The 24,602-nt window shown below is 36.6% G+C and overlaps 1 protein-coding gene and 1 non-coding gene across 2 annotated transcripts in view; both read right to left on the reverse strand.

Moving 5' to 3' along the window:
* The window catches only part of NUP107 (nucleoporin 107), a 49,808-nt gene continuing 25,206 nt past the window's right edge, over positions 1 to 24,602 (reverse strand). The window contains exons 11-28 of the mRNA XM_065934673.1: positions 22,422 to 22,500; positions 20,806 to 20,919; positions 18,303 to 18,393; positions 18,082 to 18,158; positions 16,160 to 16,219; positions 15,249 to 15,394; positions 15,074 to 15,122; positions 11,412 to 11,481; positions 10,987 to 11,105; positions 10,248 to 10,286; positions 9,780 to 9,930; positions 9,350 to 9,462; positions 8,631 to 8,733; positions 7,882 to 8,042; positions 7,162 to 7,287; positions 6,666 to 6,779; positions 777 to 944; positions 1 to 184 (exon numbers count right to left, since the gene is read on the reverse strand). Of these exons, the coding sequence (XP_065790745.1) occupies positions 77 to 184; positions 777 to 944; positions 6,666 to 6,779; positions 7,162 to 7,287; positions 7,882 to 8,042; positions 8,631 to 8,733; positions 9,350 to 9,462; positions 9,780 to 9,930; positions 10,248 to 10,286; positions 10,987 to 11,105; positions 11,412 to 11,481; positions 15,074 to 15,122; positions 15,249 to 15,394; positions 16,160 to 16,219; positions 18,082 to 18,158; positions 18,303 to 18,393; positions 20,806 to 20,919; positions 22,422 to 22,500 (1,888 nt within the window). The 3' untranslated portion in view covers positions 1 to 76. The remainder of the gene's footprint in view (positions 185 to 776; positions 945 to 6,665; positions 6,780 to 7,161; positions 7,288 to 7,881; positions 8,043 to 8,630; positions 8,734 to 9,349; positions 9,463 to 9,779; positions 9,931 to 10,247; positions 10,287 to 10,986; positions 11,106 to 11,411; positions 11,482 to 15,073; positions 15,123 to 15,248; positions 15,395 to 16,159; positions 16,220 to 18,081; positions 18,159 to 18,302; positions 18,394 to 20,805; positions 20,920 to 22,421; positions 22,501 to 24,602) is intronic.
* LOC136168113 (small nucleolar RNA SNORA38) lies at positions 12,229 to 12,360 on the reverse strand. Its single transcript, XR_010663263.1, has one exon. It is a non-coding gene; the product is annotated as a small nucleolar RNA SNORA38 (small nucleolar RNA).

Below are 24,602 nucleotides of genomic sequence, written 5' to 3' on the forward strand. Positions count from 1 at the left end.
TAATTATAAATACATATATTTTACAAAAAAACTCCATTTATCATGGAAATTATCTAGATTACAAAGACTGAATGAATTATGACTGAATTTCATATCCTAATGGATCAAGGCCCTGGTCGAGGAGCATTAGAGAGGATTCCCTTAACTTCTGTAGCAATTTCCTTAATTCTTCCTTAGAAAACACCTGTTTTTAAAAAAGAGAAAATGTTAAGAATGAGAACAAAGAAGAGTGTAAACTTATAGTTACCTAATCAACCTGATTAGCTTAATGCAAGAAGAAATTCCTCTCTAAGATTTATGTAGCCAGAGGTCAGTATATTAGCATAGCTCAAAGCAACTTCTCTGGGCCAGTCTATAAACTTCCAACTGCTTAGATATGTAAACATATTCTGTATAGAAAAGCACAAACATTAAAACTGGATCATTACTTGAAGAAAATCTAAGAACATTTAAAGAATATATGCATCTCACAAAATTAAATATTACTACGTGCGTGCATGCTAAGTCACTTGTCTTCTCCAACTCTTTGCAACCCTACACACTGTAGCCCACCAGGCCCCTCTGGCCATGGGGATTCTCAGGCAAGAATACTGGAGTGGGCTGCCATGTCCTTGTCCAGGGGGTCTTCCTGACTCAGGGATCAAACCCGAGTCCCTTATGTCTCCTGCATTGGCAGGCGGGATCTTTACTACTAATGCTACCTGGGACGCCCCAAATATTACTACAAAGGACATCAAATCATTAAAATTTAAAAGTGCAAGAGCTCTAGAACTTACCAGATACAGTTTGTGACGCTCAGAGGACACCATATCTGCTAACTGCAGGCATTCCTGATACTGACCGGTACTGTGCAATATGGTGTGAAGCAGAAAACACAACATCGGCAGACAAAGCTTTCTCAGTAGAACCATTTGATGTGTTCTTTCATGGTCTTCCTCAGCATCCTACACACAAACCAAAATGCAACAGGTAGAAGCTAAAGAGTTTCTGTAAAGCTTATTAGGCGCATTAAAAATAAAACAAGGCAAGGTTTCTATTTTTTTTCAAGGTTTCTATTTTTTTTTTCAGTCGTGCCACTTGACTTGTAGGATATTAGTTTCCTGACCAGGGATCAAACCTGTGCTCCCTGCAGTGGAAGCCTGGGGTCCTAAACACCGGACCACGAAGATATTCCCAACGTAAGGTTTCAATCACAGTATCGAGTAGACACAATTTTTTGGCAAAAAACATGAAGATGAACAAAATACACTTCAGAGGAGTCACAAGTCTGATAAGGAAAACAAAATGCTTCTGAAACTGTATTTACTATGTCTTAAAATAGACAACTGCATAAAAGGAAAAATGTTAAGACTAGAGCAAAAATCAGAATATAAAATAATAACTATTCCCCTGGACATACATGGAAGGAAACAGGCAGATACCAGGCATCCTGCAAGGGCATTTCACACCCCGTGGTTCCTGCTGGGAAGAAGGGTCAGGATGAGGGGAGAGGTGCGCAGGGAGGACAGCTTCACTGCAAATACTTTTTTTAATACTTAGAATGAATTTATGATGCTTTTGTATAATTTTTTAAAAATAGAAAAATTAAAAGAATGCAAAGATCTGAATAATCCAGTGAATGGGACAGAACTAACATATATGAGAAAACTTACTGTAGAGAAACAATGAGCGTTTCTTTTTAAGTACACAGGGATCTTTCTAAAAAGTTCTGTAGACACTCGAGTTCAGAAAAAAGAATAGACCTCTTAGGTTCACTATATTTTCTTATAACAAAGTTGGAAAGTAAAATAATTGAAATAATAAAAAGGTACCCAAAATTTCTGAAATAATCTTAAAACTTGAAAGGAAATCCATAGGACTAAGTGTAAAACAAAACATAAGGAGTTTCCTGGTGGCCTCGTCAGGAATTAGGATTCTGGGCTTTCACTGCCATGTTCTGGGTTCAGTCCCTGCTTGAGGAACTGAGATCCTGCAAGCTAGGCAAGACACAAAAAATAACATGTATCACATGTTGTGTGCTATGCTTAGTCGCTCAGTAATGTCCGACTCTTTGTGACCCCATGGACTGTAGCCCACCACGCTCCTCTGTCCATGGGGATTCTCCAGGCAAGAACACTGGAGTGGGTTGCCATGCCCTTCTCCAGGGGATCTTTCCAATCCACGGATTGAACCAGGTCTCTCACACTGCAGGCGGATTCCACTGTCTGAGCCACCAGGAAAGTCCAAGAACACTGGAGTGGGTAGCCTATCGCTTCTCCAGGGGGGGTCTTCCCGACCCAGGAATCGAACTGGGGTCAGCCTGCATTGCAGGCGGATTCTTTACCAGCTGAGCTACCAGGGAAGTCCTGCATAATAGTGTAAAAGAAAATGGGACAAACAAAAATAACAACTGCTCCTTTGAAAAGCCTAATAAGATATCTAATTAATTAAAATTTTTTCCTTATGACAATTATATTCATCATTAAAAATGTGATCACATGAGAGATTAAATTGTTAAAACATTTTTCAAAGGTAGATATAAATAGAAGTGTGAAGCAACAGAATGTAATCTGGAAATTATACCAAAGAATAATTGTACTAACTTTGACATATGTCAGGTTTCTATGCATAGGAAAAATTACTATCAATCTTTTGTTCTGTTTTGAGATACAGATACATGGAAGCAAATATTAAGAAATGCAAGCTTTGTATTTTCTTAGCTTTAAAAGAGAAAGCATCTTCATTTTATTTTCTCAAATAAGCACTCATTCCCTTCAGAGGTAGATTTAATAACACCTCAAGGCCTCACTCATAATTCATATTGGTGATTCCTACCTGAAGCCTAGTAAGAATGAGAGGACCGCTTCTTTCTGGGTCATTCCATTTGTGCTCCAATATACTCTTTTCCCCTATGCTAAAGAGGCAGAGTACCTGTGGTTCCTAGATCTCTTACCAGCTCAAAGTAGCAGCTGGCTTTTTGATAACCTGGTCTCACAGGATGGATTCTGGCACCTGCCTCTCCTAAGTCCTGTTGCTGCCGAGTATTAGGGTGTGAGCCCCTCTGCTGACCGCAGGCGCCTGCCGCACCAGCAGACTGGCTGCCATCAAGCATCCAGAATCATGCCTGATGGGCCAGCAGTCTGCCACGAGGAAAACAGAACTGCTCTGCTCCCACTTATGATACTTTCCTCATCTGAATGAATAAAAGCTTTGAGAAATCTTGTAAATATATAAAACAAAAAGATTCTATCAGGGATGTACAGTGTCTTATATGTGAGAAAAAATCATTAACTGGGATGTGTCGATATGTATATATATGTATGTACCCTACTGAGGATGGGGGGTGGGGCTGCAGCAGGGTCCCTACAGAGAGACAACACTGCAGCACGCTGCTAAGGAAGGAAGGAAGTCATCCATGCAGATATCTCAGGGAAAGAGCACTGTAGGCAGAACATCAAGGACGCCAGAAAGTTAGAACAAATGAGGGGAGGACAGTAGGATGCAAAGACTGGGGAGGCAGTCAGGACCAGTGTATGTGACTTTATTGGTCAAGAAAAGAACTTTGGTTTTTATTCCAAGTGTTATGAGAAGCCATCAGAAGGATCAGAGGAGGAGAGTGCTATCTCTCTGATTTTAAAAGGATTACTAGCTGATCTATATGATGGGACTGCATGCGGGAGAGTGGAAGCAAGGCAAAGACAGCTGGTGCTTCCAGCAGAATGTGGCCGCGGCAGAGGTGAAGAGTAGACAGAGGTGGCCTGCCTGCTCCACGCGCTCTGCCATCCCTGCCTGTCTGCCAGCGGCCTCCAACGTGGATGGGACCATCCTGCAGTTCCGTAAAGAGTGAGGTGCAGATGTAAGAGCCAGACAGCAGGTCAGGGCTGTGCTGAAGAGCTGTGCATTGCGCAACGGTGCTGGAGAGTGAAGGAGTGGCTGCTGAAATCGAACCCGTGCTCCCTTCTACAGGTCACGTGCACCTGACATGGAATCTATCTGTGTGAGAGAATGGGTACCACTTCCTAATTCTTATACAAGTTACGTAAGTGCTAACAGGAGCCCTGAATAATTTTCTGCTTTGCTGAATTACTATGTAAGAGTATTAAGCAAAACTCAAGTCAAAATATCATCCTTTATAATTAGTTTAAGAAATCGCTTCTTATTTGGATTAGATTTGAAGAAGTGATTGACACAGAATGTTGATTTTAAAATGTTTGTAAAAAAAATAAATAAAATAAAATAAAATGTTTGTAAGCAAAATGATATCATTCATAATTTTCCATTCCAACTCCATTTTAAAAATATTCCAAAGTGTCTGTGACTTTCACTAAGATTAATTAATACTTAGAATAACAAATACATAAGTATAAATAAGGCATTGAGTCTTTTCAGACCTTAAATACACAACAGCATTTTGCAACACTGACAGTTTATCTTCATGAGCACCAACATAAATCAGGAGAGAAAAGTTTACCATTAAGGAACCTGCTGAAGATTCACAACTAATGTACTTCCCTGGCAGCTCAATGCTGAGGAGTCTGCCTGCCAGGGCCAGAGACACGGGTTTCGGTCCCCGGTCCAGGAAGGTCCCACATGCCACGGAGCAGCTGAGTCCGTGCTCCGCGACCACGGAGCCCACACACCCAGAACCCGTGCTCCCCAGTGGAGAAGCCACTGCAAAGAGAAGCTGACGCACAACCAGGCAGTGGTCCCTGCTCGCCGAAGCTAGAGAAAAGCCCGTGCAACTATGAAGACCCAGCGCAGTAAAGAATCAATTAATGAATTAATTCAGTAATAATAATAAAAGGAACCCACACATACACAAAAAGGTTCAAAGCTATGAAGTTAGCAGGGTTCTACTATGAATTCACATGTAAGATGTGGAGACTTAGGATTATCACTGCAAGAGGAGTAGCAGCAACCAGCAGTGGTAAACCAAGAAAGCAGTGCTGGGCTTCACCTCCACAGGTTCTGCCTTAACGGTCTGCAGTAGGGCTGGGCTTTTTGTTTTTTAAATTAAATTACCTGAGAAGCTTTAGTATTTAAATTACCTGGGAAGCTTTAGTATTTTTTAGTATTTAAATAGCAAACTGTCCTTAATGTTTCGCTTCTGGTCAGAAAATGGAAGCCAATAAAGTGAGGAAAAACGCAGTAGCAAAAAACAAAACAAACAATAAGGAAGAAGTGACTATATGAGGATCAGGGGATGCAGAAGGGAAGATACCAAAAGCACTCAGGATTTTCCTATTCAAAATAACGTTACCCAAGGATCCAGCATTTACAGTCCTTGGAACTGAGCTACATGCACTGCTTCTGTCACACCCCAGGAGCGAGCCTCAATGCCTCTCCCTCACAACATTATTACTTGCAGCATTCTCCCTTTCCCCCACTTCTACTCATCCACATTTACCCCTCATTCGAGGTTCAGTCAAATGCTGTACCTTTAAAGCATTCCGTCCAGATCTCCTCTGGGTAGAAGCAAGCTTTTCTTTTCCTGAAGTCACAAAATACTTCATATGTGCTTTTTGGGGGGCATTTAGTACTTCTGTAACAGATTCTCAACCCAGGCTACACATCCACGCTCCCCAGGTAATTTAATTTCTTTTTTTAAAGCCCAGCCCTACTTCAGACCAATTAAACCAGAATCTGTGGAGGTGAAACCCAGTATTTCTTTTTGGTATCTAAAAATATTTTTAAATTGAAAATCATTTCAAACAAACTAAATTATAACAACAGTACAAAGAATATCTCAATACCCTTTACCCGGCTTTGCTCAATCTTTACCCTGTCTACTTTATGATTTGCTTCTGTATGTGCATCTATAAACACATTTTTTTGGAAAACCCTTTGAGGGCAAGTTGCATAATCACGTTCTATTATCTCTAAATGCTTCAGAGTTTATTTCCTAATAAGGAGAATTTTTTTCTAATATGGTCACAGTGCAGTTAACGACTTCAGAAAATTTAACAGTGATAAAATACCTTAACATCACTGACTCAACACTGTCCTTTATAGCATCTTTTTTTCTCCAACACAGGATACAGTTTAGAATCACATGTTGTATTTAACTGTCATGTCTTTGGGGACTCTAAAAGGTTTTTTTGTTTTAATACAATTTTTAAAGGTTACAATCCATTTAGCTAATACGAAACACTGACTTTACTCCCCATGTTGTACAATAAGTCCTCCTAGCCTACTTTACACCCAGTGGTTTGTGCCCCCACCTCCCCACAACCCCTATGTTGCCCTCCTTCCCTCTCCCCACTGGTAGCCACTAGTGCAATCAACCCAGTATTTTTTAAAAGTTCTCCAGGTCATTTAAATACAGCTCAGAGGTGAGAGCCACCACTTTCTGTATGTCTTATTCACTCTACTAGATTTATCTTCACCTCAAAAGACTGAGTTGAATACATGAGTAATTGATTTTTGGTCCAGAATTTTAAAATTAGATTTTACTATACTGAGTGAACATATTAAATATGGAGAAACAGTTTACCCAGGAGTCAGACATTCATATATTCCCTAACTAGTATTTCAGGTTAGACTTAAATTATGGGATGTTCAGTTATAATATAGTACAAAGGTTATACAAGATCTGTAATTGCTCCTATTCAGAGAAAGAACTTAAAAAAAAAAAGATGTAGCTTGTTTGATTTTGCTTTTAGCTATAAACAATGCTCAGAGCTTACCTCTCTAACATCCACCATCCACCCTCCATCAACAAACAACAAGACATTGTACATTTTTTCCTTCACGTCAGCAGTTAGGGCATCCAAATGCCCTTTCCAAATACCATAATCCATCTGGAAAACAGATATAAGGCAGATATATAACAGACTATAATATATTTGCAAAGTACAGAGATGTACATATATGGAACATCATTCTAAAGAACTGACATTCAGTAAGCCAAATATAAACTAAACATCAACAGACTGCAGTTCAATAAAACACTAAAATGTTTACCATGTAAATGAACACTATTATCACCTGAAGGTACGTTTCATGTTTGTTTAATTATCTACAAAAAGGTAACTAAATAGATTTCTTTCTTTAAAGCAGAACAGTAATAAGGAAGATCAACTCTTATAATTGGAATATAACGGTTGAAGAAATGATCTCCTTAAATATATGACTTGTATTTTTGAGATGCAATGAGACATGTCTCATCTACATTTAACTTACTTCATATTTCTTTTCTTTGTGTTCATGGGCCACCTTCTCAGTAAAAGTTGCTTGAGTTGTCAAGGTAGGTTTTTGTGGAGCTGAATTCATATGCTTAAACCACTCATTAAAGGTTTCATGGGCTTCCTAAAATATAAAATAGAAAAATACAAAGAATGAAAACTTTTCACATATGTTCAACAAATTTTTAAAAATTTGGTTCTTAGAAGTAATTTTGCAGTAGTAAGAAATAAAATTGTTCAATATTTCTTTTTTATACAAAAAAATTACGAATATGTTTGTGATATTCACATGCTTATCTGTGTCCTTGACGAGCCTATTAGCTTCCAGAGGGAGGGAAAGAAATTCAGACTTAGTCCTAAAACCTAGCTAATCACTTCATTATTTGTTGAATGACTTTTGCATGAGCATGCTATTATTTTAGTCATAATACAGATTATCTTGCTCTTTTTTCAGTTGTTGCCAAAAGCAGAAATGCTAAAGTTGAGTTAAGAATTCAAAGAATCTGAAGAAAACACACTGTGTGTTGGTTAACAGTGATTAGAGGCTCATGCACATGAAAGCAAGGTCAGGACTTCCAAGTTCTTAGGGACAGTGAATCCCACAGTCACAAGGGAGGCAAGATAGTCAATCACCACTTTTAAAAAGTAGTTTAAGGTTTGAGAGTGAATCAGGAAAGTCATCATAAAGGGCACTTCATGGTTTTCTCTACAATCTCACCAAGTAAGCTCTGATGCACAAATGTTCTCGGATAGCATTATCATCTTCAGCAGGAAGTGGGCTGTCCATTCCTTGCTCCTCCCACTGGTTATAGATTTCTGCTATTGAATCCTGAGGAATTTTCACAAATACTTCTTTTGCAGCTTCGTGCTTTTTTGAGGCTGTGGAAAAGATATACAGTTTTTCAATATATATGGATTTCTGTGTAGTGGTTTCTAAAGGAGTCAAATTATTAGTTTGCAACTTTCATAGCGATCTGTAACCATTTCCGGTCCCAAGGTACTTCTGTTAAAGGTTTGGGTGATCTTTCTACCTAATGGCTGGGCGTTTCCTTATTTCAGTGTGACAGTGACATAAAGGATTAATTAAATGTAGCTACTTTTGTTTTCATTATTTATTTATTTCAATCTTTGGCTGCACTGCATAGCATGACAAATCTTACTTCCCCAAGCAGGGACTGAACCCAAATCCACTGCAATGGAACATGGAGTCTTAAACACTGGAGTACCAAGATATCCCGCAGCTACTTTTACATACTACGTCTTAAAAAAAATTCCGTTTTTCAAAACCTTGAGATTATATATAAAATTGAGTGGGACATAAAAGGTCACTTAAATATGTTTTGTTTCACAATATCAGCCATAAGAGTGGGTATTTTGTACCTTACCCTACTGGAAGGGTTAGAAGAACAACAAAGTTTAAGAACAGGAAAAAAAAACTTTGAAAAAAGAATATAAAGTAGAACATACCCAAGAATTTCCTCATTATCGCATTGCCTTGCTTTAGTGCTTCTGCTCTCTGTGCTGGGTCGAACACCAGCCAGTCAATTACATCAATTTTTAATCGGTCCTCCTATTCATTTAATTGGGAAAAAAGAAATGTCAGTTGTGCTTTTTCCCCAAGATACTCTGCACATTCATAGAATTGGCTTACATCTGTACAACTAATGAATGTTTTCCTTCAGGTTATACAAATTATGAGAGAAAATAGCTTTTCTTGGTTTATTCTCACGTTTAATAGCTCTCTATTAAATTACAGAAAAAACTTACTGGACTGTCAGTCTGGAATTATATATCTGATGTGCCACCAATTTAATTATCTGATTCCTTTAAGTGCTATTCTACAACTTTTTCTTTCCTAGATAAAACTTTCTATTCTTTTCTGAAAATAAGGAATAAGTAAACTACATAAAAATTAGTTAATTGCTCAAGTATCTAGAAAAATCTGATGAGTAAAAATCCAATGCTCAGGTTTTACTATTAAAGAAGGTTCCTTTAACATAACACTACTACTAAGCAATTCCTTACACAAGACCTTAAGTTTGCTGCCAATTTTCATAACTTGGTTGACAAAGAAAAATTCTTAAAAAAAGAAAGAAGCCAGAGTATTTTAAAGTAGACATTGAGAAAAGCATAACATGAGGGATTACTCAGAATTACATAATACACCTCTTTTACCCTCATATTACCTCAGTAGTCCCCGTATCCAGCGCTGGGGACAGGTCGTGATGACTGAATTCACCATCATCTTTCTTTCGAATATTCTCAACTACAGTTTTTGTTATAGCTGCAATATCCAAATCTAAAGAATTTTTTGAAGGGACAAAAACAAGGATTAATCATTCACACTAATATTCTTTAATCACAATGATTTAGTAAATCTGGGATAACAATTCTTTAAAATATGAAAGAAATTATTTAAAAAAATGCCATAATTAAAAGATATTTTACACAAGTTACAGTATGAGTTATTTCATTCCAAAACACAATTTCATTGAAAACTTCATTCCTTCTTTCCCTCTCAAGAGAAACAGGATTTAAAACTGGAAGGATATATGTTACTAAGACAAAATGATAATCTGCCTACAGAGCCCAACAGATGAAGCCTTTCATTTTTACCTGCCTCTTTAGCCAGCTCCAGGCAATGGTGGCGCTGTTCAAACTCTGTAACACCTTCCAAAAATAATGCATACTGGGCAACAGCAAGGTCTTGAGGCAAATGACAGGTATAAAATGCTATGAGATTTGTATGTTTCTCATTTATTAAAAGCTGAAAAATAGAAAAGGATCAAAATGTTAATATGTCAATAATAAAGCAAGTTCTAGGAACAATAGCGCAACTCAATTCAAAATTTTAAACATGTTTAGGAGAGATGCATACAGACAGAGTTGTACTGCTAAACAGGATTAATTTTAAATTCCATAAGAAAGTATTTATGATAATTAAGATATTTATGTATTCTGATGACCTTCCTGCCACTAGATATTAAAATACTATCATTCTGACTTATGTTTTCATTAAAATGGTCAAAGGAAAAAAAAGAATCAAATTGTGGATTTGATTTTACCTGTTTTACCAGAATTTACCTGTATATATGTCTTTAAAACGTCAATGGAAATTTCTTCCTTCATAGAAAAAAAAAAAAAATTAAATTATAAATACAGCTGTTTATGTGTACCACCAATATATCTAATAAAAATCCTGCCATAATGATTTTCAGTATTTACCACTGAGCAATAACTACATGCCAGGGTAACTGCTTAACAAATTTCTTGTATTAACTTACCCTAATTCTTTGTGGGTAATTACTATTATTGTTCACATTTCAGAGGAAGAAAATAAGACTTAAAGAGGTCTTATTTACCCAGATTTACACCACTAGAAGCTTCTGAATAAGAATGTGAATCCAAGATTCTTAATCCAAAACCCAGCTTTCAACTACTACGTCATTCGGCCTTCTATGCATACTCTGCCCAAAATGTTACCAATCATTTAGGACAGAAGAAAAAGAAAACAAAGAAAACAAAGGTTTAAAATCCCACAGAAAACTTAAGTCTGGTTCAGCTAGCTCAGCTGGTTGATTCAGAGTTGGGTACTGATGAGGACTGAAGTTATAAACTCTCCAAACCAGGTAATCATCAGTACTCTGCAGTCACAGATTAGAATATTAATGAGTCATCTGCAGTGAGTTATCACTGAGTGACAATGTGAGACTATGATCACCATTTCTAGAAAACAAAAACCAGAAAGTAGCATGTTTTCCTGACGACAGGTGTATAAAGCATCAGCCTTGCAGAGAAGAGTATACAGCTCATTTTTATTTACTTTGGTCTGTAGTCCCAGAGTGCGGAAAAACAAAATGAGGTGAGTCATGAAGCGGAGGAGGTGTCCAGGTAGACTGTTCCTGCTTTTAGAAAGCCATTTGCTAAATTCATCCATCAAACCTACAAGTCATTAAAGCAAAGATTTAGATGGATACAAATCAAGAGATATAAACACTGTCCAAGGACATTTATTATATTCACATAGCACTCTATCAATTCACTGTCTTATTGTTATGAACTACCACATAAAACAGCCTCTGGATTAAATTCAAACTTTATTTTTTAAAAATTATATAGTTGCAGTCAGGTTGATATTTATAGAGATGATAAGATGTGGTAAGTTATATGCACTGTTTTGATAACTTTTTACAAAATTACTTAAAAATACCAAAGAACTCAAGCAAAGTAAAATAAAATATATCTTACCATCAATGTCTCCCAGGATAAGGAATTTTTGAACTACATGATAATGTTCTTGATTCTCTTCTAGAACTCTCTGAAAAATTTTTTACATTTTCTGTAAATTTATTATGGTCATTCTATAGTATATACTCATTGGTAAGCTAAAAACATAAAGTGTTGAAGGAACATATACAAACAAAGGGCTTCCCCAGTAGCTCAGCAGTAAAATAATCACCCTGCAATGCAGGAGCCGCAGGAGGCATGGGTTCGATCCCTGGGTCGGGAGGATCCCCTGGAGCAGGGCATGACAACCCACTCCAGTAGTCTTGCCTGGAGAATCCCAGGGACAGAGAAGCCTGGCAGACTACAGTCCATGGGGAGGCAGAGTCAGACACGACACGCATGCATACAAAGAAAAGGCTGGAAATGAAGGGTATTAGGAAACCTAAATCAAGTATGAGAAAGATACTGCCTTTGGGACTCAAGGCTGAACATTATTTTTGAAACAGAGAACTGTGATAAAACATTTAATCTCTGTGAATGTTATGAAACTTTTATCTTTAATATATTTTACTGTTTTCCTTGACAGTCCATGGTGAACCAGAAGAGAAGGGCACAGGTGACCAAAGCCAACTAAGTTATAAGATTTCCTTCAACATAAACAGTGGTTTTTGAAAGCATTCTTTGGGTTTTTTAAAGCATTCATCTGCAAATGGCACTAAGAGTAATAAAATCCATCAAAATAGTGATTAGGCACAGAGTAGAACAAATTTACAAGTAACCTGCTGTTAGATTTCTTCCTAAAAAAGTAATTCTATATTTTTGGTCAATTTTTTTTTTTCTATGTGGGATAGTTGATCTTGAGCCTGCAGCAAGGAAGCTGGCACAAGACTTCTCCAAATCCACATTTCCTTGCCTCCAATTCTTATGTATCCAAAAGATAGGAAATCATAGACCTGCCTTTGTAGGAGGGTTTTAATTTTTATTTGTTTAAATTTTCTTCCAGCAGTCTTTCATTTTTACAAATATTTGCTCCACCTGTAACTGACTGTAATGCATGTCATGAGGCAGAGATCTAGCTTTGTTTTTACTTCAGATGGAAAACCAATTATGTCCACACCATGTATGTAAATAAACCACCCCTCTTTCTCTGAAAGAAAGGTCATCTGTCCTTTATTAAGTTCTCATATATACTTGAATGTAATACAGACTTTTGTGTTCTGATGATCTATTTATTCTTGTGCCAATTCCATTCTGTTTTATTAAATCTTTATATTATTTTATTATTGAGGAACAACATAACTACTGTTCTTTTCTAAATCTTATTTCTATTCTCACTTCTCTGTTACTTGGGAATTTTCTGTTCAGAATTAATACCCCAGAGCAATAGCTTTCAACATTAACTTTGGAATGACTGATATTAACAACAAATCATCTCATCCAGGAATGTGCTAAATCTATTTATTTGTGTCTTTCAATAAGATTCTATAGATTTTTTTATGGAAGCACTCAAACTCTTGGTTATTTATTCCTAGGCATCTTACAGTTTTGGTCAGTAATTTAAAAGAGACTTTTGGGGGATACTTAACTTATATGCAGAGTACATCATGAGAAATGCTGGGCTGGAGGAAGCACAAGCTGGAATCAAGATTGCTGGGAGAAATATCAATAACCTCAGATATGCAGATGACACCACCCTCTACTTTTTAATATGCTGTCTAGGTTGGTCATAACTTTCCTTCCAAGCAGTAAGGAAAAGGAGTATTTCAAGGCTGTACATTGTCACCCTACTTATTTAACTTATATGCAGAGTGCATCGTGAGAAATGCTGGGCTGGGTGAAGCACATGGTTTTTCCAGTAGTCATGTATGGATGTGAGAGCTGGACTATAAAGAAAGCTGAGTGCAGAAGAATTGATGCTTTTGAACTGTGGTGTTGGAGAAGACTCTTGAGAGTCCCTTGAACTGCAAGGAGATCCAACCAGTCCATCCTAAAGGAGATCAGTCCCGGGTGTTCATTGAAGAACTGATGTTGAAGTTGAAACTCCAATACACTGGCCACATGATGCAAAGAGCTGACTCATTTGAAAAGCCCCTGATGCTGGGAAAGATTGAGGGCAGGAGGAGAAGCGGATGACAGATGTTAAGATGGTTGGATGGCATCACCGACTCAATGGACATGGGTTTGGGTGGACTCTGGCAGTTGGTGATGGACAGGGAGGCCTGGCGTGCTGCGGTTCATGGGGTCGCAAAGAGTCGGACACGACTGAGCGACTGAACTGAACTGAAATCCTTTTCTTATTAGCTGTAACAAGTACAAAAAGGCTATAATTTTTTCATAACTTTATCTTGAATTTAGATACTTTAAAAATTCTCTTAATTATAGTAACTTATTGAGTCACAATTTTCAAGATTTATACTTTTATCATGTGTAAATGTTCCCCTCTTTCTAGATTTGTATCTATTTGTATCTATTCATTTGCTGGAAAATAAAATGACTTTCATTTGTTTTATTTTCATTTGCTAGAATCTCCAAAACAGACTGATTTAAAAAAAGAAAAATTTGATAGAGAAAGTATTAACTTTTTTTCCCACTATACAAAGACATCTTACACAATAAAAAGGAAAAGATAAAATTCAACAGAAAAATAAGTGAAAGTTTTAAATAGGAAATTCAAAAATGGTCAATAAACACAGGAAAACTTGCTCAGCCTTATGAATAGACAGGGAAATATGAGAAGAACAGTGAGTTTCTACTTCCTACCTCATCTGATGGGTTGGCAAAAACAAACTATGACATGTGAGACTAGTGAGAAGGCAGGGAAATGGTCATATTAATAAATTATTTGTAGGAATATGAATTAATTGCTATAACCAGGGAATTAAAATAACACTAACAAGAACATTCACTGCAATGCTACAAGTAACCCAAATGATTACCAAAAGAGGAATGATTAAAAAAGGATATATCATTCTATAGAATATTATGTACCTATTAAAAATAATAAGCTAGGTTATTAAATTTATATCCATTAACTCAAAGACAGTCTCATTAAACAGGGCGGGGGGGCATGCCAAGGAGGGAGCCATAAACTAATGTAGGTAGAATGACGTGAAAAACAAACTCAAAAAAACAAAATCCTATATTGGAATATCTACATATATTTGTAAGAGTATGCAGAAGGATATGAAGGATACATATCCATGTTTTATCATCTCAGTGAATGAGAATAATCATAAAGAGGCTGGGAGGAAATTTTATAAAGGTCTTTCTTATATAATACATTTTTAGATTATTTTGTTACAAGTATATCTAAGGTCATTTTTTAAAAGTTTTAAGAATATTACTTTAAAAAATACTAGATTATTTTGAGATCTAGGAAAATAAAGTTTTGTTCATTTTCCATTCCAATTTTAATTTTTCAAGAAGAAATCAATCAACCAGCATACATGCATGCCATGTATTTCAATGAAATAAATTCTAAACCAAATAAACAGAAATGACGTATCATTTAAATATGCAATTAAGTTTCTTCCTTTTAAAGCATATTCTTACTTGAGTAAGTGGTGAGGAAAGGAAGAGAGGATATAACAAGATTCCACATACTTTTGTGCCTTTCAGCTATGGTACACAACAACGTAACATTTAGTTTCCGACTCCAATTATCCTAAAATATTAATATTTACCTTTTTATCAGTAGCTTGAAGTTCTTCAAAAACCTTTTCCAAGGTCCAACTTTTGAAACAAAAATCAAGAAAATGGATAAAGTAACATTAATATATAAAATGAACAAACACTACAGAATAAAACTTCAGAGCATGCTACAAATCCTCATGATGAAAAACTAACCAACAGACTCACTTTGCTTCCAAATACTCTCTAGGGAGTTCTTCGGTTTCATCCAGAGTCATTACTGATGTCCTGATCTCCTGTTCAACCAGACTGTCCACCATCACCCTAAAGTAGGCCCACACTGTGTCCTCCCAAGTGTCACAGACAGGAAGCAGCTTTACCCCGTTTCAAAACGGAAACATGCAGACACAGGCAACAAAAAAAAGGAAAAGCAGTTGAGCCTCTTGATATGAACTATACAATCACTACAATAACATAAAACACATGGATCACAAACCATCATGGCAAATAACCCCGTGTCTCCCCCTTCTCTGCAAACCACCACTTCTTCTGGTGGGGGGCCCCCGTGGGCAGCATGTGGGGTCTCAGTTCCCACATGGAACAGCGGGATGGAACCAGTAGCTGCTACAGTGGGAGTGCAGAGTCTTAACCACCAGACCATCAGGGAAACCCGTCAAGCCACACCTTCTAACAAGTCTGGACTCTCGTAGCATCAATTTTCCATGCTGATATAAGACGGTGTTTCAACTAATTAGGATAACATCCCTCAAAATAACTATAAAATGTAGGGACAGAGGGAGTTGTGAGAAGCACACAATTCTATGTGAGACAATTCTAACAGTCACACTGTGCCTCAGTGGTACATTTCTGGATAAAGCTACGGTAACAAAAGTTATAAATAAATGTGTGTTGTAATTATATTTACAATTCTGAGAAACTGAAGTCTGCACAGATTAAAACATCATTTGGTATATGGGATACATCAAATTAAGTAGCTCAAGTTACCACTCTATTTCATAATTATCTTATCATTGTTATTCTTAGAAACTAGCTTAAGCTCTATGATTACTCTATTAGAATATTTCATGCAGCTGATTCCATTCCATAGGAAAAAAGAATTATTAAAATACATTGCATACCTGCTTGAGATTCCCACTTAGAGCTGCATAAATTGCTCTCTCATATCTATTAAAAAGCTCCTGAAATACAATGAATATAAATAAAATTGAATTATTGTTTATCTCAGTATGTCAATTTTTTTTCATAATCTGGAATTCTGCAGTATCTTCTTAACTGAACTTTTTGTTCCCGAACAGTCTCTAAACTTTAGTAAAAGATCTACTGGGGAACTAAGAAGGAAGGATCCCTTAGTTTGATGTAGTCAATGCTGAAATCTTCCAGAAAAGTCAAACAGCTAAATTTCAAATACAGAGTGAAAGCAGATTCAACTCTAATGGATGCTTTGATTATTTTATAGTGAAATTGTATTCCAGATAGAATCTGCATAGATGTTTTCTCCTATAAAATTTCTAAATACCTAACACTGATACTGATCTAAAAACAACATCAAAACAAGGCCCTTGTTGTACCAGTTTGCATCAAATTCCTAAGCAGAATTAATTATTTTCACCAAATATCCCATTTTACTTTTGGATTCTATTAATGACATTTCCTGTTTTCTCACCATCCAAACAAGAGACTTCAGAGATTCTCACTACATAACTGAGTCTTCCTTTGCCTTCTATTTCCAGTTTCTGGTCCTGATCATTTCTCGTTCCTTTCTTTTCTACTCGCCATATTAACTGAGGACAGGCCCTTATTGTGTCTGAATAATTGTGACAGGCTTCTAACTAGTTTCTCGGTCTTTAGTTCATTCAATTTTAAGCCTATTTTCCACTGCCATGCTAATCTTAAAGCACTGCTGTCACGGGCCCTCAAGGTTTTGAGGGTTCACTACTCTCTATGGTACAAAGTTCCCATTCCTTGGAGCAACGTCTGAGAACCACCACTGCCTGCTCTTAATGTTTTTCATCATCTTCCCATTACAGTCAGTTCTGCTACAGTGCTTGTTTTGAAAATGTGAATTTGTTCCAATGCAATTGATTTATCAAGGAACAATTTGAACATAATACAAACGTCCCATTTCTTTATGCACAATTTCATCCACAAGAAACACTGGTCAAATACAGGAAACAACACCTAACTGAACCAAGCCACTTAGAAATACACAAAACTGAGACTCCTCAAACACCTACCAGCCCCCTGGGCTCTCCAGGTGTATGTTAAACTAAATCCCTTTGCGTCAATTGTTACAATGTTGTTTGACTTCAGATAGCCTCCAGCTATCACTTCTCAGTAACTCATAAGCTGCAACCCTCTGATATCCAGTATCACAAGCAAACTCCAGTTCTTTTTGAAGGTAAACTGCCATATTTATTGCAGTTACTTATGTATTTCCTGTTTCTTTAACAGAGTGAAACTGTGTGGTTTTTATTAAGTTTTTATCTTTTTAAGTATTACTGATGATTTTTGAGTGTTGTGCTCTTAACTCCATTTTCCCTCAAAGCTCTGCATTTTCTGCACCATTTGTCCTGCTGCAATGACTGCTAGGAATGCATAGGTCATGTCACAACAGAACTGACAATATTTCCTTTCATGAGCCTTCTGCTCCAACCTGATAGACCTACTTTCCCTTGAGTTTTCCCAACCTAGGTATCCTATCTAGAATTCCTTCCTCTGTTTTTCATGACCAATAACTCAAATTTTTAAAAGAGCGATTCAGCTCTCTCTTGGGAACCCAGCCCAGTGCTTATTCTGTGACTTCATTTGCAACTCCTTGTTTTTTTTGTTTTTTTTTTTTGCCTTATTTCAGTGCTTAATTCTTGATGCTCAGTGTCTGAATAACTCTGATCAGTAAAGCCTACCCTATTCTTCAGTCTGATTGAAAGTTCTAAAAAACAGGAACTTTAGTTCTTAACTACTCTCAAATATCCACAGCATTTTCAGCAGGCCTTCAGTGTATTAAAAGTAAAAATCAGTATCAGTAAATATTTTATCTTACATCTTCTGCCATTCTCCAACAACTTATTTTCCAAATGCATCTATATGGATTCCCTTCAACAGGTTCTAATTCTGTTCCTATAAAACAGTAAAAGAAATAAAGTTTACAGTTTAAAATGAAATCTTACTTCAACAATTTCTAAAAACAAAAGCTATACTTCACAAAATCGCTATTTAGAGTTAAATATATCCCAACTCTCAGAATAAGATCTATTAAAATACCTCCATTAACATTGGGGTCATGGTAGAGCTTCCAGCCTTCAAGAGTTGCAGCTCTCCACGCCTGGCCGCAGCGCTTGCAGAGTCGCTGTGCCTTTAGAAACAAGGAAAAGAGCGGTTGGCCATATAACCAATGCAGTACCAAAGAAATACGCGTGCTGTGTAGGAAAATGTAAGTGATTTCACAAAGGATTAGACAACTTACGGCACAGATGTCACAAAGGACGGTGTGGGCAAATTAGTAGCAGCATTTCACATATGCATGTCTTTCTGAGGTCCCTCCCTGTCTTCCTTTCCCTAATAATCCCTTTGCTCTTTGATTTTGGGCTCACCACTCGGTGCTCATGGTGCCCGCAAGCATTTAATTCTGCTAAAGACAAATGGGTTAAAAAGGTTGATGACCCTCGATTTATGTAAAAATATTCAGTCTCTATAACGACAGGGGTGCCATAAACATGGTATGTCCTTCAGGCCATAAACATGGTATGTCTTTATGTTAAATGTGACCAGTCAGAGGCACCTGATGTACCACTGAGATAAGACACAGGCTTGTTGGTCCAGAGTCTCTTCAGGAACGATCTCTCCCCCATTTAGTTCACATGGTTTGAGTAGATCATATGATTCCACCTCTGAACTCAACCATTAGGCATATGATCTAACAAGAGTCATTCCCAGGACTATTGCCAGAGACACTGGGAAAGAGACACTCCTTTTGCTGAGGCTGCTCACTTGCAGGAAGATACAAGGATGGAGTTGCTGGTGGCTATTACTGACACAAATGGCTTCTTAAGAATGAAGTCACTGAGAGGACAGCAGAGTCAAGAGCCTGGACATTATCTAGTGACATCTTTTGAGTCCCTGGATCCTGCCAGTTATAACCCTCTACACTTCTCTGTTCTAGGAACCAATCAATTCCCTGCTTGTTAGTAATCTGAGTTAGGTTTCTGTCATTTGAACCTACAGAATCTCATTACTGCAACCAGTTAAAAAGCATCATACTCCAAACATATTTTGAATTTATGGCTCATAAAAGTTATAAAAGCTATAATTAAAACTAATTTTTTAAATATGTGATATGTTATCTAAAAAAAGGCAGGACAAAATCTGAACGCAGAATCTTAAAAACATTTGTCTAAGTGAAATTAGCTAGACACAAATGGGCAACTATTGTATGATTTCACTTACATCATAGCTAGAATAGGCAAATTCACAGAGACAGAAAGTAGATTGGATTACCAAATACTGAGGGGAAGGGAGAATGGGAAATTATTGCATAATGATTACAGAGTTTCTGTTTGGAGTGACAAAAAAGTCTTAGAAACAAACAGTAGTAATGATTGCACAACACATTGAAAGTACTTAATACCACTGAAATTAAATTTGAAAATGGTCAAAATGACAAATTTTGTTATATATCTTTTATCATAACAAAAAAATCAATAATGCAATATACCAAAAAACTACTGAGTTAGTCACGTGAAGTGGATGAACAGTACAGTATTTGAATTATATCTCCATAAAGATTAAAAAAAAATACCTGGAGGTGTACTATGTTTACAATTATGTTAAAAACAGGTAAAAAAGAAAAAGGGTTGTAAGTAAATTTTTATTTAAAACCTCACTATCTGTGATTATGCAAAAGTAGTAGGTCCTTAAAAGTTTTTGTTTTCAAGCCTCTCAGTAAGGTGATTATATTTTTGTTTTCTGTTATCAAAAATATACCTCGTTTGCCATTGTGACTCCTATATCCTGCACGTAACTTGGCACAGTGGCTGGGCCTTAAATATTTTCTGAATAAATGAATATATGCTGCTTCTTTTCTTAATTAAAAAATAAGAATGATGTTTAATAATCCAAGGGTTACTACTGTAAGAAATTATTTAATATATGCCCGTGGTATGTAACAGAGAAGAACAAACAACACTTTGAACTAACATATTTCTATCTAAAGAACATCATCTAGAGTACAGCGAAACAGGTACAACATAATATTTGATGCTTGAAGCACCTATGCATCAGATTATCTCATTTAAAGGAGTTCACAAAACCATTCAGTAAGCTGTGTTATTAGATACTTCACATCCTACATGCAAAATCTTAACTGTCACAAAGGAGGTTACATTTTAAAGAGGTGAAGTTAAAAGGAAGAAGTTTGAGGGCACCATAGTCTTCAAATGCTACACAGTGTCAACTAGAAGAGCAATCAGAGTCAGATTTATTCTTAACTCTTAAAAATCCAAACTTGAAATAATGAGGCTATGCCTAGAGTATGAAGTACAAATACGGGAAGCCAAAGCTTGACTTCTTATACCAGAGACATGCAAACTGAAGTGCACTGCTTTCTGAAACAATGTGTTCTTTATCACTGAAAATGTTAGGTGTTAGACCCAGAAATACTGTGAAAAGCATTAATGCACTGAGGAAGCATACTAAGTTGTCACAAAAATCCCTTCTAACTTACTCTCTGACTTTTTGACACAGGACAAGCAGGGTATGTATCATTTACCTCTTCGGTCATTCCAGCACGAATGAGAGTGAAAAGATATTTGAGTAATCTGACTTCATCTTCTCTATCCAGATCATCAAGTGGCATCTTCTGTCTTATAGGAGCATCAGGGTCCTACAAAAATTAATTAATCAACTATAAATTCTTTATATGCATATATAATTTAAACATCACTGAGACATGATAAATGTCTGAGTTTATATACTGAAATAAACTAATTTAATTTAATTAGGTAACAAAGGGAATGAAAAAGTCATAAATGTTCCAAATAGACATAACTGTCTACTGCCCATTCAAAACAGACTCCATTGGTCCACAAAGCTGCATGCCTCAGTCAAGGCAAGGCAGAGATATCACTAGCTCAGCCCAGAAACTCTAGAAATTCTACTCATAATTTAAGTAGACTTGAGTTCTACCCTGCTGTAGCAACTATGTGGCCAAGTTAACCCTAAGTAGAATTAGGCCCAGATGGAGAATGAGCAGAGAAACTCCGAGAATCACAATGCAGGCAACGACTATAAGGTGCATAGCTGGTTCCTTCTGAGAATGTATGAGAAGAGAGCCCAGTATGGGATTAAAACTACATAAAAATAAACCCATGTCCAACAAAAGAAATTTTAAAATAGATTTCTGATAAATACCTCTACCCTCCAACAGTTATTCCTAACTACCTTTCACGAATAGAAACAAATGTGCTTTTAAACACTAGGGATAACACTGGCCTCACTTCTGAGGCAAAGAACACACATGATCTACATGATGAATTTCAGATGAAAAGCTACTTTAATATGACTTAAAGAGAGGAAGTAATTCTTATTCCAAATGTTACTGAGTAATATGAGTATCAGTTCAAAAAATGGAATGCACAATAGGTCAACTGGCTAGTTCCACAAATATTTTTGCAGATATAATCATTCAATTTTGGAAGATGGTTTCTTTCTGACAAAAGGAAATCACTTTCCAGAAGTTAAGGATAAATGATTTTTAGTTGTTTGTTGTGGGATAATTTTCTACAATTTATTATAAGCACTGTCAGTGGTTTCCAAATAATTTTCATCAAAATGCACTTTTGTTATGAAATAGTTTTACCCATTTTTTTCAGTTCTTACTTACTTCTCTCACTCTTCACTATAAACTTCCAGTTCATATGCCTCCACCTACCACAAAGCTGTTTTGTCATTTCTACAGTTATTAGACTCTCAGTTTTTTCAAACCCACTGTTACTCCCATTACTCATATCCTAGAATCACTTTTTTCCAACCTCAAGCTAATTCACAAAGCTCTATTTTCTCTTCCTGCTTTCTACATAGAAGAACCTTCACAGGTCACCATGTTATAATTAAAGAGTTAAACCTTGCTATAAGGTCAAAATTAATCTGTTTTAATGCTGGCAAATCAAAAATACTTTCTAGACTCTCTTTTACAATTTACAATCCATAGGCCACAGATGGGCTCAATACATGCCATTAAATTCAAATGCAACTTAGTACTTCTTAAGATTTAAACAGTATATGCAGTCCTTCAGAAATCTAAAACAAGGATTCAAGAGAAGAAAATTCTGTCTTTAAGAAAATCACTTAACTTTGAGGGCAACTTTCATTTCAAAGAACACTTACCAATTCAGTGACAAGAGGACGGACACTTCCTATATAAGAAGACAGTTGCCGTTGTTTCAAGGTGTGCAGAGTATTTTCCCTGAAAATATATGTACAACTTCTTTTTAGGAGAACAATTTGTATAGGTCTACTTAAAGGATCAAGTCAAGTCACAATAAGAGTACCAACTCAGAAAAAACATGCAAAACACTAAACACAAAAGGGCAATTTTAGCTCAGACAACTAATGATGTTGAACATTTTTTCATGACTTATTGACCATTTATCCACTTTTGTAAGTTATCTCTTCAGATCTTTTGTCTTTTTTATTGGGTTATCTCTTTGTTACAAGTTGGAGTTCTTTATGAACTACAGGTTCTTTGTTTCTTCCAATCTGTGGCTTGCCACCAATTCATTTTCTCAATTATATCTTTTAATAAGAATTTTTAATTTTGGTAAAGTCAAATCACTCTTTCCCTATTACTGTTTACTGTGACAATCACTTATTCTCCAAGTCACAAAAATGTCCTCTTATATTTCCCTCTAAAAAGCTTTAGGTTTTAGCTTTTACAACTGAGATTATGATCCATCTTGAATTAACTATTGGGTACAGTGCAAGGGGGGCTTCCCAGGTGGTACTAGTGGTAAAGAACCCACCTGGCAATGCAGGTTAGACCTAACAGATGCAGGTTCAATCCTTGGGTCAGGAAGATGTCCTGGAAGAGGGCACGACAACCCACTCGCATATTCTTGCCCGGAGAATGCCATGGACAGAGAAGCCTCGCAGGCTACAGTCCACAGGGTCATACACAGTCAGACACGGCTGAAGCGACTTAGCATGCAAGGGAGGTACCAAGGCTAATCTCTGTTCACACAGACACGCAGTTTTCTCTGTATGGTTTGTTCAAAGAAACGTTTCTTTCCATCCTGGGCTGCTTCAATGCCTTATTAAAAATCAAATGACCATAAACGTGTGGCTTTGTTTTAGGATTCTCTATTCTCTTTTATTGATTGGAAAAAAAAAAAAAAAAAAAGGAGACCAACAGGTAAAAACTTGCAAAAATCTTAACAGATAATTAAAAAAAAATTTTTTCTGGTGCTTCTCTGGTGGCCCAGTGGCTAAGACTCCACACTCTCAATGCAGGGGTGGGGGCCTGGGTTTGATCCCAGATCATGGAACTAGATTTCACATGCCACATAGTTAAGCATTTTAAAAATTTTTCTGAAAATTGAGATTTCCTTCAGAAAAATCAATACTAATCAAGATTTAAGATTTTTAAAAAAATATACATTTGGTAGCATTAATTTTCTAGTTAAGCAGAAAAAAAATTGATTTGCAGACTTTACACACGTTACTGAATTCAAAGGCAAACTAAACGTCTTTTTTATATTATTTTTTATTGGCGCACAGTTGCTTTACAATATTGAGTTTCTGCTGTACAGTAAAGTAAATCAGCTACACGTGTCCATATATCCCCTCTTTTTTGAGTTCCTTCCCAGTTAGTGAACTTTTTCTTTAACTCTTAAAATAAATTGTCCCTTTAACCTGGGGGTTGCTTTCTGGTTTCAAGGTTTTAACAATAAATTAGAAGCATTGCAGAATATAGGGAAAGGGGGAAAAAACACACACATAAGTAGCTAGAAACACGGTAGAAATTTCTTAATGCTCAAACTATGATTATTTAGAAAATATAACAAAGTGAGTGCTTGATAACATGATCATGTCATTCTTTTATTCTTGAGGCTTCCTATCACATTTAGGATAAAGTTCCAAACCTTTAGCTCGGCTGACTGTCTAAGTCCTATACTAGCTGGCTCTCTTCAATCTCATTAACTACTGTGCTTTTTCCTTGCTGTGTTCACACTGGCCTTCATGTGCAAATACTTTACCTTCTTAAAGTCTCCGCAGTTCCTGCTCTTGCCCAGAGCGCTTGTCACTCAAGTTGTGCCTGCCTGACCTCCTTTATTTCTGAAAAGCCTCTACTCTTACCACCTGTAACCTTATTTCCCCAGAGAGGCTTTCCTCGGCCACCTCTTCTACTTAAAGTAACTCCCATTACTATCCTCTATCCATCAACTCTTGATTCCTTTTTCTTTCAAAGCGATTAACACCTAACAGGATATATTTATTTGCTGTCTTACACAATTATAAATCCTATAAAGGCAGGGCTTTTATCTGTTTTGCTCACAGACCGAATTCAGC

This window comes from Muntiacus reevesi, chromosome 4 (assembly GCF_963930625.1).
Source record: "Muntiacus reevesi chromosome 4, mMunRee1.1, whole genome shotgun sequence".
NCBI classification, from domain to species: Eukaryota; Metazoa; Chordata; class Mammalia; order Artiodactyla; family Cervidae; genus Muntiacus; species Muntiacus reevesi.